General features: G+C 35.6%; 2 protein-coding genes and 1 pseudogene across 2 annotated transcripts; 1 reads left to right on the forward strand and 2 right to left on the reverse strand.

The window, feature by feature from the left end:
• Positions 1 to 12,813: 12,813 nt before the first annotated feature.
• LOC141833012 (uncharacterized) lies at positions 12,814 to 14,697 on the forward strand. Its single transcript, XM_074720391.1, has 5 exons — positions 12,814 to 12,900; positions 12,984 to 13,054; positions 13,170 to 13,250; positions 13,337 to 13,380; positions 14,261 to 14,697. The coding sequence occupies exons 1-5, from the start codon at positions 12,843 to 12,845 to the stop codon at positions 14,358 to 14,360; spliced, it is 354 nt and encodes a 117-aa protein (XP_074576492.1). The 5' UTR covers positions 12,814 to 12,842; the 3' UTR covers positions 14,361 to 14,697.
• Positions 14,698 to 14,920: 223 nt separating this feature from the next.
• LOC141833010 (glucan endo-1,3-beta-glucosidase 1-like) lies at positions 14,921 to 16,162 on the reverse strand. Its single transcript, XM_074720390.1, has 3 exons — positions 15,694 to 16,162; positions 15,315 to 15,572; positions 14,921 to 15,054 (listed from the first exon to the last, which is right to left on the reverse strand). Exons 1-3 carry the CDS (start codon positions 15,758 to 15,760, stop codon positions 15,020 to 15,022), a joined length of 360 nt encoding a protein of 119 aa, XP_074576491.1. The 5' UTR covers positions 15,761 to 16,162; the 3' UTR covers positions 14,921 to 15,019.
• Positions 16,144 to 17,296, reverse strand: LOC141833981 (putative galactinol--sucrose galactosyltransferase 6; annotated as a pseudogene).
• Between the last annotated feature and the right edge of the window lie 1,076 nt (positions 17,297 to 18,372).

The raw sequence follows: 18,372 nt of genomic DNA on the forward strand, positions 1-18,372 counted from the left end.
GTGTGTTGTATAAATATTACATAATTTTTAAGATACATGATGTGAATTTAGTGTTGATTAATTTTTGAATATTGTTTTTGCAGGTTTACACGTTTCGTGAATTCCAGCATACTCCTGCTTTGAGGGCACGCGGTCCTACGTATACTTCTGCTTTCACCTGTTGTAAGTATAATTTTGTTATTGTTAATTGATATATAAACATGATTACTACATTTTCTATTTAACTATAGCGATAGGAGTTACATGATATTTTTTATTTTGCTAAGGAAAAAAATGTCATGTAATTTTCTATCGTTGTAGTTAAATAGATCAAGTAATGACCTGCCAAATCTGTAAGTTTAATTTTGTTATTGTTAAAAGCATTTACCATGATTGTCTTATATATTTTATGATTGTTATAGAGTTTAATTATGATATATTTTGTATGTCTTTTAATATGGTTTTTATCTCTTTAAATCCACAACTCTCAAATCATAAATCGTAAACCGTAAACTTTAAAATGTTAAACCCTTAAATTTGTTTAACTTTAAACCTGAAAACCTAAACCATAAACAATAGAGTTGCTGGTACCTCTTCTACCACCTCCCCTGTTGTCACATCACAGATTCATAGTTTGACTGAGGAGGTAACCCACTTGAAAGGGTTATTAGAACAAAGAGATCAAGAAATGATAAGAAGAGATCACGAAATGAAAAAAAGAGATAATGAAATTAATAAATTGCAAAGACAACAATCTCACATCTTGCAACATTTTCAGTTGCAATCTCTTCTTGGTGATGAGGACGTCGACGACGACGACGACCACGATGACGTCAGCGACGATGGTGGTGATACTTCATGAGTTTTTTATGTAGGAATTTTTTATAAACATTATTTTAGTTATTTGGTAGTTGATTAGACCTGTAAGTTAATAATTTTTATATTGTTACTAATACTATTTAATTTTTTTTAACAGGTGGTTTTTTTAAACAAATTCAAAAAAAAAGGTAATTCTTTACATATTTAATTTATAGGTTTTAGTTTTTATTGCATCTGAATGATATTACTTTATCTCTGTTTTTATTTTTGTATGCAGGCGAATAAAAGATAGTGACTAAGAATCCAGCAGAGTTTCTGGGGGACCACGATGATCTTCTTCCTATCTTTTATTCATATCTCATCTGATTTGTTTAGACTTTGTATGGATTTGTTGGATTTTGATGATGCGCGTTGTTACTTTGACTTTGTATGGATTTCTCGGTGGACCAGTACTTTGTATGGATTGTTTATGGATATTGTTTGACTTGTTGTGAAGTTTGTATCTGATGTTTGGATTGTTATGGAGTTTGTATATGATATTTGGATTGTTTATGATGTTTGGATTGTATGGATGGTTATGGATTTGATATACTTGTTTGAATGTTATGTGGATTGTTTGGATTGTTATAGATTTGATATGGTTGATTGTTACAGGTTAAATGTATTTGTAAATCGATCCGATTGGATCGATATTATATGTATTACAGGAATATTAAAAAAATAAATTGTTGTTGTTTATTTTTTTTTAATTTTGCAACGAAATTTGCGACGAAAATCAAATTCGTCGCCAATTGGCGACGAATTTTGCGACGAAACAATGATCGTCGCAATTACATCGTAACTTACTGTTTATCGATTATTTGCGACGAAAACTAAATTCGTCGCCGAATTCGTCGCCAATTGGCGATGAAATAGGTGTTCGTCGCCAAAATGCGACGAACAATGATTCGTCGCCAATTGGCGATGAAATTAGATTCGTCGCCAATTGGCGACGAACACATAATTCGTCGCCATTTGGCGACGAATCTAATTTCGTCGTCAATTGACGACGAATTTAGTTTTTCATCGCAAATATTTGTGACAAACATCAATTTTTCGTCGCAGAAGTTTGGCGACGATTTGATAGCAACGAAAATTTTTCGTCGCAACTTTTGTTGGAAATCTTTTTGCGATGAATTTTTTGACAAAATTCGTCACAAATTTCATCGCAGAATGCTGTTTTTTTTGTAGTGTAGATTTGATTACATTAATATTGAACAACTATAAATGCCTCTTGTGTTAATTAATCAAATTGATGTCATTGCATTTTTAGACTTCTCTAAATTTATTCATATTAATCTTTTTTTTTTTTAAGTAAACGTTGAGCCCCGATCAAACATACAAATAAAAAGTGTTTGATGACTATATAAATCTCAAATTCGCGCCAAACAATGACTAATCACTGATGGAACAGTGGTTGATAAATTTAAAAATACATTAATGTAATGCACCTCTTGAGTATTGGCTTTCTAGTTCATTTTGCAATGTAGTAAGGTGCATGGTTTACACTGCACATTTCCACCCTTGTGACTGGTGGCAGCTCCAAAATTTCAAAACTTATGCATGGGAATGTTTATAATTTCAGAGCAAGATTGAAATTCAATTTGAGGCAAAAGCAAAAAAATGGAAACTTTTGAAAGCAAGAAGCATTTTGGTTAGAATACAATCAAAATCTCAAATTGAAAATACATGGAAAAGATCCTAAAATTATAAGATGGAAAATATCTTATTGGTACGAGGCCTAGGTAATGCCCAAAATCAAAATCATGAGGGCGTGGACCCAAAGTGAACAATATCGTACCGTTGTGGAGATATATATGAATTCCATCGGATCTAACAGTGGTATCAGAGCAAGTCCATGTGATGGGGGCTTCTAATAAGGGGTTTGTTGGGACCGTTAAGGGGCGGATCCGATGGGATCCGTACCAATAAGGGGTACGTTGGGACCGTTAAAGAGGGGCTCCCAATGATCCTTTGTTTGAGGGGTAGCTAGATTGTTGGAATACAATCAAAATCCCACATTGAAAATATATGGAAAAGATCCTGGGGTTATAAGATGAAAAATATCTAATTGGTATGAGGCCTTTTGGATAATGCCCAAAATTAAAATCATGAGGGCGTGGGCCCAAAATAGACAATATCGTGGTTGTGGAGATATATATGGATTCCATCGGATTTAATAATTTTAGCTTAAATGGAGTGCATGCACGTACTCCATGTTCTTATCCTCAATCAATCCCCATAGTTCCTAGCTAGCCGTCTTCACTCTTCATCTTTGTGGTTTACAATCCCAAATATGGAGTTTGTCTTCTCAGATTTCCAGATTTGCAGTCGTTTCCTCTCGCGGTGATCCACAACGTACGACTTCGGACTTAGGGGAGCATGTCCTTGCGAGCAGCGCAACCACCGGGATCACGCGTTGAACGGCGAGAACCCTAGCTCCTTCGATTAGGAAGACACACAAAACTCTACCAAAGAACCCGTTTTTGTCTTGTTATTGCTGAAGATTAGTGCAACAAGCTCGCGGAAGAACACAAAGATTAGCTAACCATTAGAAGAAGGAAAAGAAGTAAGAAAAAAAATACAAATTTATCGCAGCAAGAAGATGAAGAGCGACACCTGGTAATCGAGCAAATCCGGCCGCCGCAAGCGAAAAACAATTCCTATTAACTGTGGTTGCAGCAAGAAGAGGTTACAGTCGAAAGTAGCTCTCTCTCTATTAAATAATCCATTTCTTATAATTTTTATCCTATTAAATAACTCATATCATTGAATTGTATTGTAATTAATTATATATTTACAGCTGCATACGTAATGACGGCAGCAAATCATTCAACTCTAATCAAAATTTTTTACTATTGAATGATGGCCAAGAAGTAGCGTTATTTTTAGACATCTCATGGTGCATGTCCTTTGTGGACCAGGAAATGGTTGGCTAATTAACGTCCTCATATATATATCAACGCTAACGAAAGCAACAAAATTCCCCAGCTTCAATCATTTCCATATGTTTGCTGCACGTACTAATCGAATGATGGGTCAAGAAATAACGTTCTTGTCAGACAACTCACTCACTACGTACTAATCAAATGAACGCAGTGAGTGAGTTGTATCATCTTTTTTAAACAATAAATTTATAGTGAAATTTATATCATTTACTCTCTAATCATTTTTAATTCAAATTTTATTAATATTTTGATATATTTTTAAAATTTATTATTAATATAATAATTTTGATTAAAAAGTTATATAAATGTTAGACCATTAAGCCATCGGTTAAGCGGATGAATGATATATAATAATAGCAAAATACTTTTAGGCGGTCTTTTGAAAACAAAATCCTTTTCACATTAAAAAAAACAATCTTCTAATTTATCAGCTGGCATATATGAGACATTTAAAAGACAGGCTAGCTTGATAAATGCCCAAGTAAACTCATCACTAACGGATTTTTTTCTCTAAATAATTGCATTGTTCATTTGATTTTATTTTTTGTTGCAATATTTTGTTTATATAGATTTCTTTTAGAAAAAAATTCAATCTCGTTTATCTCTTTTTGTCATTTTTTTCCAGTTTAGCGAAAAAACATTTAGCGAACAACATTTATGTATATTCTTCTTCTTGTGATTTTAATTTTTTTCATATATATATTTTTCTTTTTGTCATTTTCCATCCCCTCTCTCTTTCCTTCCAAGTAAATGCTTCTTAATTAAGGTTTATTCTCAATGAAGGGAGACGAGAGGGGGAAAAGGAAAGAAAGAGAAGGAAGTTAATTAATTATTTATTTGGATAAAAAGATGAGGAAAAGGGGATCTAAGGAATCAAAAATTCTTGGAACTACCCGTGAGGAAGTAGCTTCCAAAAATGGAGGTAATTGTGATCTTACAAATTTATTCAACTGATGATGTTTGGTGCTAATCAATATTATACTATTTGATCGCATCTAATTAAAATAAAAAGTGGAATCCGTAATCCAACAATCTCACACGATGAAAAAAAATATTTTTCTCGACTTTGCCATATTGAATTGTATCCAAGATTGCCGGTCCTGCAGTCTACCCGTTAATAAATCTTAATTGACAAGGATAAATTTTGGCATACATGCAGCTGAAAACTGAAACAACGACAAGAACAAGCAAGGAGGAAAAGAACACATCATAACAATATCTCTCACAACTAAACTAAATCTTAATTAACGAGGAAAAACACTAATAAATTGATGATCCAAGCTCCTTGAATGAAGTTTTCAAGAACGTTGGTGATGAGTTTAACAGAATATTCTACCGCAAGAGCGAACATAACTTTGTCCAGATTTGGCTGGCTTCGCTGACGCTGGTCCACCGGCATTGAGAGTTTTATAACTCAAATAATTAGGAGCGGCATCAGCATTGAAGAGTTGTAGAATGAGGAGAAGGAAGCAGAGGCAGCGATATATGCCCTGCAGCTTAAAATTTCCCACTGATTTCATCACTACTTGCGGAATATATTACACGCAGCATGAAGACCCTATTTATAGCACCTGCGCATATACATAATGAAAGCAACAGATTACCCAACTCCACTCATTTAATTATCAACTATTTCATGGTTCCATATATTTGCCTCACGTACTAATTATTGGATGATGGGCCAAGTCCCAAGAAATTAAAAAACTTTATTTTCAGACAACCCATATATCACTGCATGGGTCCTTTTGTGTATCAGGAAATATTAATTGGTTGGCTAGCGAGAACGTACGTCATGCCACAAAGCAATCACGTGTGCATGAAGAAAAAGAAATGGATGTGGGACACATTTTACATTTTATGGAGCTCCCTCCCAAATGATCTTTAGCGAAGGGAGATGACTCCATCAGTAAAATTTTGAAACAGTACTGGATTATACACTCATCCTAATGTAATTAGTTAAAGTGATAGAGTAGAATTGTAGAAGTGGACAAAGGTTCGAATTTTGATAAAGTCAAGATAATGTTTTTTCCATTGTGGTCAATTACAGTTTCTCGGTTTATCTTCTCACAGATGATCATGGAACCGACCGTATGAGACCGCTGGAGTGATAAATTCCACCTTTTACAGAAGTTAAAGTGACGCTATGTTCTTTGACACTGAAATATTGTGGGCAACCAAACCGTAATATTGACCTTTGTAGTAAAAGGGTCATCGAAACTGTAGTGTATAATTTTTAAAACCACCAAAACTGTGGTGTCTAGGTATTGTACGTGGATTCACAAACGCAATATATGATCTTAATTCCAAACCCTAGTTTTTTGAAAACTCACAGTAGTAGTATATGTTTCTGTAAATATATGATATTCTAAAATGTAGTATTTGATAATTCACAACCAACCATAGTATGGTTGGAGGGTCATTGCTTAAGATTATTGCACTGCATCAAGATTCGTGTTTTGTAGATGAATAGATCTATATCAGTGCAATTCACTGCTTCCAGTTTTGTATTTGATAGATGGAGAGGTGACTTCCATAGATTTTTGTGAGTAGATGATTATATATTTTGGATATATTTGTCCAAATTTATAAATAATTATGTAACTTTAAGAGGCTTATTATTGGTAATTTTATTTTTATCAATAAAAATCTATATAATATAATGGGGGCTACCTAGGGTTTCCAAGGATGACAAAATCTTAATTTTTGCCTTAATATGGTATCCAAGCCTCTATTCTTCCTCGTGTATGATTTCCTGCACTGATCATTCATGTCGATCGAGCTCCCATTCAACGCCTCTCATTCCTCTTCTATTCCTATAAAGGTCTTCACCTATGTGAGCTCCCCATTGCAGGGCTCCTTCTCTGCAATGAGTATCAGATCAGTTGCTGCCAAGTTCAACACTAGTGAATAAATAATGTGTCTCCTCGAGTTTTTCTCAGTGCCTATGCGACGTAAATTACCCTGTAAAGCAGTGAGGTTGAACCGAGAGCACAAATTCTTCAAACACTTGAGAGTACGCGTACCATTTCACCAACAATTATATATTATCACAAATAATGATGACTCCATTGGAATTGCACAATTAAAGGCCCTGTCTTAATTATAAAGAATTGCACAATTATCGATCGTCAATATTCTCCAATAATTATGATTAGGTTTGTTATGAGAAAAGACGATTGGAGGAAAAAGATAGGGAAGAGGAAAAAAAAATCGTGTTTGGACATTTTATATTACTTTTACTCTCATCCCCCGCTGCCTCATATTTTTCCTCCAACCCTGAGTAGGGTTAAAACTAATCTTAGCTAGCAACGTGAGTACTCCTCCCTATTAATATTAGATGTATTTATGATCGTAATAATCATGTATTACGGTGACAATTAGCACATTAAGAAGAGAATTCATGCATAAATATCGTTAATACAAGGATAAATATACCACGTACGTACGTACAGCGCTGTTTTGGCCTTTTGTTGGCATATGATTTTGATATATTTGGCTCACTTCATAGTCTAAATATTGATGCACATGCGCGCTTTGTTCATGTAGTGAACACTTCTTTTTTTTTAATTAGAAAAAAAATTCCCCCTTTTTGTCTTCCATCTAACCAGTCAAATTGTATTACAACTCTGTATAATCAAGTTAAGGTTCCTACCATTCAAGGTTTAACGTAAACAGTACAGAATTATACTCCTTAAAATTTCTCCATCTCTAACATCTCTATGTTTAGGTTAGTAAAGTGAATGAAAAAATTGACTCCAGTATGAATATGAATACTAGATTGTATTAAATCTTATTGACAACTGATTGAAACAATAATTGCTGAAGCAGCTCAACTAAAGTTTTGCCACTCGAACTTTTTTCCCTGTTATCTCAAACGGATGAAACAAATACATTAATATTCGAATCAAAATAGATAATAATCAATTCATTCATCAGCAAACAACTTCTCCATGCATGTTTCTTCTTTGCTCTCATCCTTTCTCTATGCATTGAATGTTGGACTGATTGAGACAACAATTGCTCAAGTAGCCCAACTAAAGTTTTGTCACTCGAATTTTTTTCCCTGTTGCCTCAAACTAATGAAACTAATACATTAATAGTCGAATCAAAACAGATAATAATCAATTCATTCATCAGCAAACAACTTCTCCATGTTCCTTCTTTGCTCACATCCTTTCTCAGCTTCTTTTCCGTGATAAAATTTGAGTACTATTCAGTTTGCCACATATAATCAATGATGGATTGTAAACATGGTTGAATCATTGTATCACGGGAAATAAAAGTCTTATGAAATCTCTAAGCACAATCAGAGAGGGGACAATCTGGTTTAGAAAAACTGTATTTAACACTGTTGGATTGCAAGGGTGCAAACATAGTCCCACATCTAAAGTACATGGAAAAGATCATGGAGTTAAAAGAATGAAAAGTATCTCCATTGGTATGAGGCTTTTTGGGGAGAGCCCAAGAACAAAGCCATGAGAACTTAGGTTCAAAGTGGACAATATCATACCATCTCATCATCATGACCTACTCAGTAATTCGGCTACTCGGTCACTCTGTCACTCTGTCACTCAACCTACTTGATATGCTTGACAACTTAGCAACTCAACCTACTCAGCCTGCTTGGTAGCTCTGTAACTCAGTCTGCTTGACAATTTGACAACTTGACAACTTAGTCTATTCGATAGCTCAATAACTCAGCCTACTTAGTTAGCTTGGCAACTTGACCACTCAGTGTACTCGACCTACTTGGCTAGCTCGACATCTTGGCTACTCAGTGTACTCAACCTACTTGATAGTTCAACAATTCAATTTGCTTATCAACTCGGTCAACTCAGTAACTCAGTCTGCTTGGCAGCTCAACAACTGTCTACTTGGTAGCTTTGCAATTCGACCTACTTGGCCAGTTCAACCTTCCTTGTCCAGATAGTCTTTTCAACTCTATTAGGACCTTGCAAGCTATAAAAGGAGGGGGGGGGGGGGGGGGGGGGGGGGGGAATTGAATAACTCAAATTGATTAGTCTTAAACTAGGACAGTCTAAACTTTGAAGGAACTCAACCACGACACACACACAATACTAACATGGATGATTTTACTTGGTATTCACCTTCTTGAGGCAACTAATCCAAGGATCTACTTCTTGCTCACCACTTCTATTTTCTCCTTCTCGAATAAAAATAGAAGCCGAAGAAACCTTCATATAGTAGGATTACAATAGACTTGCAAAATTTAGCAAATGAAGGAGCAATATGAGAAGAAATGAAGAGATTACAAGTTTGACTTGATTTTTCTTCTCTTGGTTGTTTGAAGATGTTGCAGATCAAAACTTGATGCTAATGTTGCATAGAAAGAATGCAATAGAACAGCGACATCTTTGGGTGGGAAACCCCCCTCCCCTTTTAAATTACTCAAAATCAAGTCATTTTTGCACCGCCACTAATCACCAATTGATTGTTGACCATTGATTATTCGTTAAACAATCACTAACTCTAGTTCGATGGCTGAGATTTTCTTACTTTTGAATTCCAATCGATTGGTGGGAATTATCAATTGATTGTTGATGTTAATTTAATCGATCTACCAAACAATTTAGTAAGTCTTTGTTCACTCGAGAAAATTATGTTAATCAATTAGCAATGTCCTATCAATTTGCAATCAATTTGGCAAACCTTTACTTGCTGTCTTGCTCGAGAAAACTCTACCAATAGATTGGCTGACAACTCTCAATCGAATAGACTAATCGATTCAAGCATCTTTTGTTTGTTCGAAATTGCTTACTAATAGATTAGATCAACTAAATTGCCAATCGATTGATGCAAAAATTGGGTAAACCTCAAATTCTGAATTTAACCCAATCGATTGTTGAGATTGCAAACCCAAAATTTTGATTTAGAGTTTAGTGTTTAACCCCAAAATAGGTTTTTATCCATAAACCCTCAATTCTAAGCTTAAATACTCTTGTTTCCCAATTATCTCATGCTATATGAATCTCTTGTTCCTTAGACTTTGATGAAATGGTGCAATTTGCCGCGAGAAATGTCTATACGCAAGGATGCTAGCCACTCCATGATAATATTTCCAAACGGTATATGAACAGTGTCATGCACCGATTTGATGAAATGAATGATACAGTGAAACATATTTAATGCCACATTAATGTTTAAGGGCATGGCGAAATGCATATATATAGCATAAAAGTGCATGAAGGTTGAATAGTAGCTAATGCACGAGTTACATTGAGAAGCATGCAATGCAATTGACAATAACTTAGTAGGGAGCATTGCCAACAACTAACATTTGAAGAGCAGAAATGAGGTAATAGAAGCATCAGGTCCATTTAGACGAGGTCTTTTATAGAAATGCTCATACATGAAAGATATGGAAACGTGCCTAAAATGAGGAGGCAATAAATCAGACAACACAGGATAAAAAATAAAGTCATTTGTAGAAAGAGAACACTAAAAAAAATTTGAGGATTTCAAGACTAAAGTTTAGATTGCGTTTAGCGATGTGGGTTCGGTATCATAAATCATTTTCCAGATGAATGTAATTGTTATAGAACTTAGATATTAACTCCTCATTTATGTCATGTTCACACTAAACAATTGACTCCAATTTATAATATTGAATGATTCTGATGTCATCCAAAAAATTATCATGAAAGAACTCTTGATCAATCAACTGAGTTAGAATAACTCCTGGTCAATCAACTGAGTTAGAATGAGTTTGAATTTATATAAGTGTTGAATGCATGTTGAAGAGATGCATTCAGAAAGAGAAAATAGGTTGACAATTAAGGTCGGGATGAATCTCATCAGATTCAACTTACTTTTGCTTCTTTCTAGAGGCAATGAATAATAATGCAACGATCAAGGGCAGCTCAAGTTTCCGGGAGGCCCTAGATGAATTTTTTAAAATAATTATTATTATTTTTAAAAAAATTATCTTTTTTTATTCGGATTTGAGATCGACAATGGTGGGTTTAAAATTTTTTTTAAATAAATTAAAATATTAATTTTAAAAATAATTTTTTTATATAAATTAATTTTTTTAGCTTTTTGAGATGTAAAATTATTAATTAAATTTTTATATTAATTTTATTTATAATTTCTTTAGCAGAAATCATAGCAGATATGAATCCATTTTCTCTATACTCATTCAAAAAAGAAATAAGAGCTTTTATTATTGATCTAATACAACAGTAATGCTCATAACTTTATATTGTAAAAATTTACTAACAATATTAACTATGAATAAAATGACAAGTTTATAACAGAAATCATTGATAAGAAAATAAGAAATTAACAGAAGCATAAATAAAGATTTGATAAAGAAATATAAGGAAGACAATACCTTTAGGTTTTAAGATTATCAAAAAATCTGTAATAAAAGATCTTAATTCTGATCGTTCCTCTTCTTACACCCTTTGTGATGATCTCGAAAATGTCTTGAGGAGAGAAAATAAGCTATCAAATAATTAAAATATTTGAAATTGAGCAAAATAGATTATTAGGTTAATAAGGAAGGAATGAGAGGAATATAAAGAAACTATTAAAATTAGAGTTTTAAGAATTGAGAAATATTAAATATATTGGAATCATGTCAAAATCTATATGAAATCCAATGACTATGCCAAATCTTTATAAAATCCAATGATCATACCAAATCTCTCTAAAATTTAATAAAGATATAAATAATTTTTTATTCTCTTAATATAAATATATATATATATATATATATATATATATATATATATATATATATATATATATATATATATATATATATATATATATAATTAATATTTTTAAAAAATGGGCCCTAATTTATTGGGGGCCCTAGGCATAGGTCATAGTGGCCTATGCCTAAAGCTGGCTCTGACAACGATAAGCTCAACAACCTTGAATTCACTGGGCCAATTCTATCTCGACAAACTAAATAAATCTAAATATTAAATTTAATTTTCTATTCATTCCTTTCTAAAAACGACAATCCCCCCTTCTATTGCCTATATATTATTTTTTCCCCAAGTTTTAGTTTTATATTATTTTGCGAAAACAATTTATATGTGAACTTTTATTTAAATTTTTTTACAATAATGATTTGTTTCGATCAGTAGGCAATAACAAATGGAAAATATTCTTCAGTTTCTTTCTATCTTATTCTATTATGGCTTGCAGAAATGACTAATGGGATGATAAACAGGCAGATAGGAGACAACTGATAGTTGACAAATTATTCTTAACGAGGTTGATTGCCGCCATTTGATTGATAAACAATGCTAATTAATGGTCGTCAATCCGTAAGTGACTAACTTGGACGATGAACAATCGATCATCAACTAACAGATGGTTGACAATTGATAATCAATCGAGCAATCAACAATTGATGATCAATTCAAAGATAGACTTGTAGGGATGATTAACAACAATAGATCAATTGACCTATGGACGATCAACAATCACACGACATGGTGATTGACAACGCACAACCAAAAGAGTTGGCAATGATGGTTAGTTGATTGGCATAAACAATGGCGGAGCTAATAATTTTATAGATCAAATGTTATAAGCCCCTGGGTTGATCCCTAGTATATTGATAAAAAAAAAACTCTGCGTTATCTTTTTCTTTCACACATGTTCTTTCTGACCACTTTAATATCACAAGGAGATTGCCCTCTTCAACGTTGTAGGCCCCTGACTAAAGCCCGGACAATACGTACTCCACCCTTGGGCTTAAAGATGGTTAGTCAACGCATTCTTGGTTCGAAGGGGATGAAAACAATATGGTGCTTGTAAATAGAGGTGCAAATTTATTTTCTATTATTTATTTATTTATTTATTATATATATTCAAGACCGTTGGACTCGGGCACCCATCTAGCACCAAGACAGCCTGTGCTAGGTCCAATCTACAACGATACGTATTTGGGCCGAGAGGGCCCAGACCCGGCCGGCCCGATCTGCCGGTTTGACACCATCGTCAACGTACGTGCATTGCTAACTACTGAATGTAGTTGACTATAGGAGAAAGCTCCTCTTGGTAACCGAAAGCAATATGGCGCCCACGATCTCGATCGATCCCAAGACTTGGCATCAGGTCGCCGCGATCTCCGGTACGGCAACATCATCGGCTTCGGCTTCGATCCTTTCTCTTTCTCTTATTCGTTGTTGATCTTTTCTTCTCCCTCTGAATCAGGAGCTGCTGCTATCGGCCTGGGGAGCTACGGATTTCACCTCTTCGACCCCAAAAATGCATCTTTCAAGGAGGTAAGCACCAATCGCTCAACGTTTAGGGTCTCCCTCCGTGGTTTCCCTGGCGTGTTCTCTATAGAAAAAAGATTGATTTGATCTTTACTGTCCTCGTTGGACGCCGAAAACGAAGGTTTGGAGGACTGCCTCTTTATACCACTTGGTCCACACGGCCGCCTTGATTGGAGCTCCTATCACCAAACGCCCCAACATCGTTAGTCTTCCTTCTCGCTTGTGAGGTTAATCGCTGAACAGGCGTCGATTATGTTTAACCTAACATTTATCTCTTATTGTGAGCAGTTCGGAGGGCTTCTCGTGGCCGGCATCTTGACGTTTTCAGGATCGTGAGTGAATCTTCTTCTTTTCATTTTTCATTCTTTAATTGGTACAAGATTCAGTAGGATAATTATAATCATTTTGTTTAGTTTATCATACTAATATTCTTTTATGTAAAAATACGTTACGATTTAAAAACTTATCTTTCTTGTAATTTTGTTGGTTTTTAGTTTTTTGGGTCAGATTTTTACAAAAAGTTGCTATAAGTTATAATCAATTTAGTGTTCTAGTGGAAGCAGTTGCAGAGTGAGAGTAAATATCTGAATATGTAATATTAAATACAATCATCCATAATTCTGTACAATGCTTTATTCTCCATTGATGAATGAGGAAAATGGAGTATAAGGATTAAAATTGGAACAATTGCTAAAAATCTTGATTTTACCTTTTTTTTCATTTTTTAGATTTTTGTATGTATGCCTTCACATGCCAGTCTTGTAGGCCAGCTCAATCCATTGCTGCAAGTAGAACTAGATAATGTAGTTCAGATGCTACTTTTCTTGTTTATCCAGTTTTGCAATTGCCAAACAAATTGTTTTTCTACTTTATACTTCATGATTGATTTAAATTGGGCTTCTTAAATAATTGTAGCACGAGGTCACTCTGCTTAAACAACTTCAAATCATGAACAATCACTAAGCTTGTTTTTGTTTCATGTTATTTGACATGCTCGTTGTCATACTGAATAGTTTGCATTGCAATTGCTGTCCATTGTGTCTAACAATAGTTATTTTCTAGTCCCTAAACCTACTGTATCTTGGGCGATTGTGCTGTTGGTGCTTTTGTTTTGTGAGGGAAAAACTGTTAATGTTTTTTTTTCTTGGTGGTCAAGCACATCAAAATGAAATTGTAAAAGTATCTCAATGCTAGTGCCTGTGGTTTCTTTAGGTGCTACATGGCAGCCTATGTTGAAGATAAGCAATACTCTATGCTTGCACCATTCGGTGGGCTTGCATTTATCGCTGCGTGGCTAAGTTTACTCTTCTGATTCTGATATGTAATGCAGTGTTATGTATATTATATGCAATATATTTGTGGTTCTTTGTTCTCCTACAGTTTGAGATCAACATTCTGTTGTTACCACAAGTTAATTCAGGTGGACAGAAACAAGGTCATCAACGAATAAGTGTCACCTGTTGTGTACAAACATCCATGTTGTAACTTAAATAGATACTCGGATGTTTTGAACAAACTGTCAAAGGTGTTCTTCTCAGTCTTTATGTGCCTTTTGTGTTTCAAATAATTAAGTAATATTGTTATCACATATTGTCAATGAAAACAAGTTGTGACTTATATGCACAATGCTAGACATGATTTTTGCCCAACAGATATGTGATTGTTATATGGATTTGTTAGAATCAGGTATACAGTGATATTGGAAAGAAAGGTGGAAGGACAATATATTGACAGAAAATTCTCGAATACAATTGTTAAATAATCAGGCCATCAGCCTAGTTAAAGCTAGTAAACTAAGCTTCATTCAGTTAACATATGAACTTGACATTAAGCATATGGAACACAAACAATAACATTTTTCATGCACTGATATTCAAGTACATTGGCAAATGCCAAAATCTGCTAAATATTATTATTAAGACAGAGATGGCTAATAATGATAAGCTATGAATGTTTGCCCTCTCATTTGTCTCAGGGGTGTGATTCGTACTGGCAAGCGCCTTTACCTGGAGGAACCAACGAGGTAAGTATGCATTTAGCAGTTATCATTTTGCTATAGCTAAAATCTCTAAAATAGTCAAGATTGCTTTTTCTGAACTTGCTTTTAGGACTGTTACTGAATGCTTAAGTTCATTTCATGTGCTGATGCATGCTTACGTAGCTTATCGACTTGGAGTTTGGATCATGCATTATGTTTTTAAGAATCTGTCGAATTAAGATACCAATTCTGTGAATCCTAAGTTCATCTAAGAAGATACTATCATACTTGGGTTTACGTCGGAAACCATAGCAGCAGCACTGAAGTAGCAAGAGCCTCCTTGATTTTTGTATTTCTGCCAGTAGCTGTTGAAAGCAAAAGATGCATGGTCCTTGATAGTGTTGGGAAGATAGCAAGGTTTGTTAGGTAAGATCATCTTGCAATCTGCACCCCCAGGGCCGCATGCCCAATCAAGGGCTGCTTGTAGAACATCATCTGGTGTTTGTTCATCTGCTATGCACCACTGCTTCGGCAGATCATCCCCATCTATATATTATGCCACATTTCCAAGAAATTTAGTAGTACATAAATGAAGGTAAATTGCATTATAAAAAAACTTAATATTCTATTCGAGAAAACTGAAAAAACTGGTAACTAGGCTTATCACCTGATCTTGGTATTAACAGCGCAAGGATTAGTACCAAGAAGTGTATCCATGTTAAGGCAGTGTTCATCTTGATCTTGCTTTGCTCCTTAACCTAAGCTGTTTCCTGCTATTTATCGTCACTTAAAGTTGGCCCATGTTAAAATATAGTTTCCTTGCCATCTTTCTTAAAGAAGGCTATAACCAGATTCTTTGCTTCAAGCTTGAGCCGTGGAGCTCTCTTTTTCTTTTTCCTTTTTTCATGTTGTTCCTTGAGCATGAAGTGTGGATCTATGGCAGCCAGAATAAGTGGCAGCTCAGCCACTGGACCCGTGGTGATCAGTAGGCCAAAGTGCAGACAATAGCTTTGATAACTTTATGTTTTTTGTCCTGAAGGCTTGTGATCATACCATAGTATTCACAAGCTTTCATTCTTTTCTTCTGCAAGTCTTCTTCGATCATTAGCCCACAATATCAGGTGTTAGCAGGCAAAAACTTCATGACAAAGTCTGAAAAAATTAAGCAATTCTGCAAATTGACCTTGATGGGAGAGACTGTAAAGATCTCATGCTCCAAAACCTTCAAGGTCATCGGGATGGCAGCTTTGTGCGGGAGGATCACAAGCTGCCCGTCAGTTTGCCGGAATGTGACACAGTCACCACTCCAATCACGATCGGAGGCCGCCTCGGAGATGAGATGCACGTCAGTGGCACTCACAGAACAAGTCAGAGCCTCCAAAGAGGTACTGTGGTAAATATTCTTCTTCTCTGTGGAGCTCCATGCTGCGCCTTGGCAATTGAAGACTCCGATAACGCCTGTGTATTTGTTCATGTTCCATGTCTTCAACAAGCTGATCAGAAGGGTAGTCAGCATCCGTACTGTTAAACCATCAATGCAGTGTTGAGCTTTGAGGATCATATATGGTGCTCACCCAGTGCCGTCACGAGTGGGATCAGAGATGAGGCAATCTCGAGTGGGTCTACCTGGTAGTCGATCACGAAGAATTGGCCCATCAGGCAAGACCAGTTTCTTCAGCAACTTGAAGTTGTGCTTTCCAGGAATATCACTGCAAGTTCAAATGATTGAACATCTAAATTACTAGTGATGAGGATGATAGAGTAAACATGGTTGAGCTCACCTGACATAAACTGGTCCTCCACTGATAGCACGAGCAGAGGCATGGTACTCTGCTGCCGGATGAAACATATCCCAATCAGGGAGCATGATCTCACCGAGGAAGTGACACCGACTCCCTGGGATAGCAATCGTCCGACGCCCTCATCACCGCCGTCTGCTTCAAGCTATCAGCCTCATCAAGTTCATGGATGAGTAGTCAAACAATGAAGCAAACGCAGAGCACGACTGACCAATACAGAGCATCAGTGTTGTGGTTCATGCAAGGGATGCATCCATTTTCAGGGAAATTCTCGGTGATGGAAGCGTCCAGAGCTCGGTGGTACTGTCTTGTGAGTTTCACCTCCCTCCGAGCTCGCCGCCGGGGGCCTACAAGATGCACTGCTCGTCGACCCCCTCTGCCGCCAAGTAGCTGTGAAGCTCGTTGTAGAACTTGCAGACGCTTGGGATCCACAAGGCCTAGTCCCTGCATCGTGAGGTTGTTCGTCTTCATCCCGGCTCGTGCTCCATCACTCTGGGAGACACTTTCGGGTACTTCATCTTGGAATTGTAGTCCGTCCCTGGTCGGATGCCACGCCAGTAGCCGGTGATGGCATGCCACACGTGGACGTATTTGACATAGTAGTGTTTGAATAAATTTAAACACAATAAAATTTGACTCGATTCGGTTGGTTTACCGCCGGGTTCAAAGGCTTCACGTAATTAAAAATAACCCTCAAAACTCTAAGAATTCACGTAGAAACTCAGATATCATTCAACAAACACATTTGATTATCCAAAACAACGGAAAATACAAGAGAGATGTTGTCACTTGCCACTACGGATAAGACGTTCTCTCTATTTTTCTCGTGGACCACTAAAAACAGACAAACTTAACTGCTCGGCGAATCATCAGTATCGTTCTTGCGCTAGAAAATGGAATAAAACAAATGCAAATTGTTGACCATTCAGGAATTACATGGACCTTGAATTAAGCCTCGTACAACGGCCATTGTCATAAAGCAATCAATCATAGAGGTTATAATATATACGACCATTACTAGCTTTATTCGCATTTGCGACCAAAAGAACAGATACTTAGTGCATTAGACATGCAAGAAATGTATTACATAAACTCTCAAATCAAGCAAACTCTTGACTTTAAGTGGTTGATAGTGACTTCTACGATCTAAATAGCTTGTTAAATTTAAATTGGAATGAACTCACTTTTCATAAATTGCACCCATCATAAAAAAAAATGCAACATTTTATGACGGATCAAATCACTATAAAAAATGCAAGCATTTTATGTGACGACATTTTTTTAAGTCTCCCAAAATAACAACTGATTAAAATTTCAAATTTTGATCATTCCACTAGCCACAATCAAGCAAGATATATCTACTAAATGCTTTTATATAATCTCTATCGAAATTAAAATGGTTCAAATAGCTTGTCCCTTGTATCTGGGATGACTCTACTCACAAATTGCCACAATCCCTAACTCAGAAAAATGAAAGAAAAGAAAAACGAAAAGTTCAATAGGCAAAACTGAGCCAAGGCCATGTGCCAAGGTTTGTCCTCGACATT

This window comes from Curcuma longa, chromosome 8 (assembly GCF_044706935.1).
Source record: "Curcuma longa cultivar G26 ecotype Majalengka, Jawa Barat chromosome 8, ITB_CL_G26_1.1, whole genome shotgun sequence".
In the NCBI taxonomy this organism is placed as follows: domain Eukaryota; kingdom Viridiplantae; phylum Streptophyta; class Magnoliopsida; order Zingiberales; family Zingiberaceae; genus Curcuma; species Curcuma longa.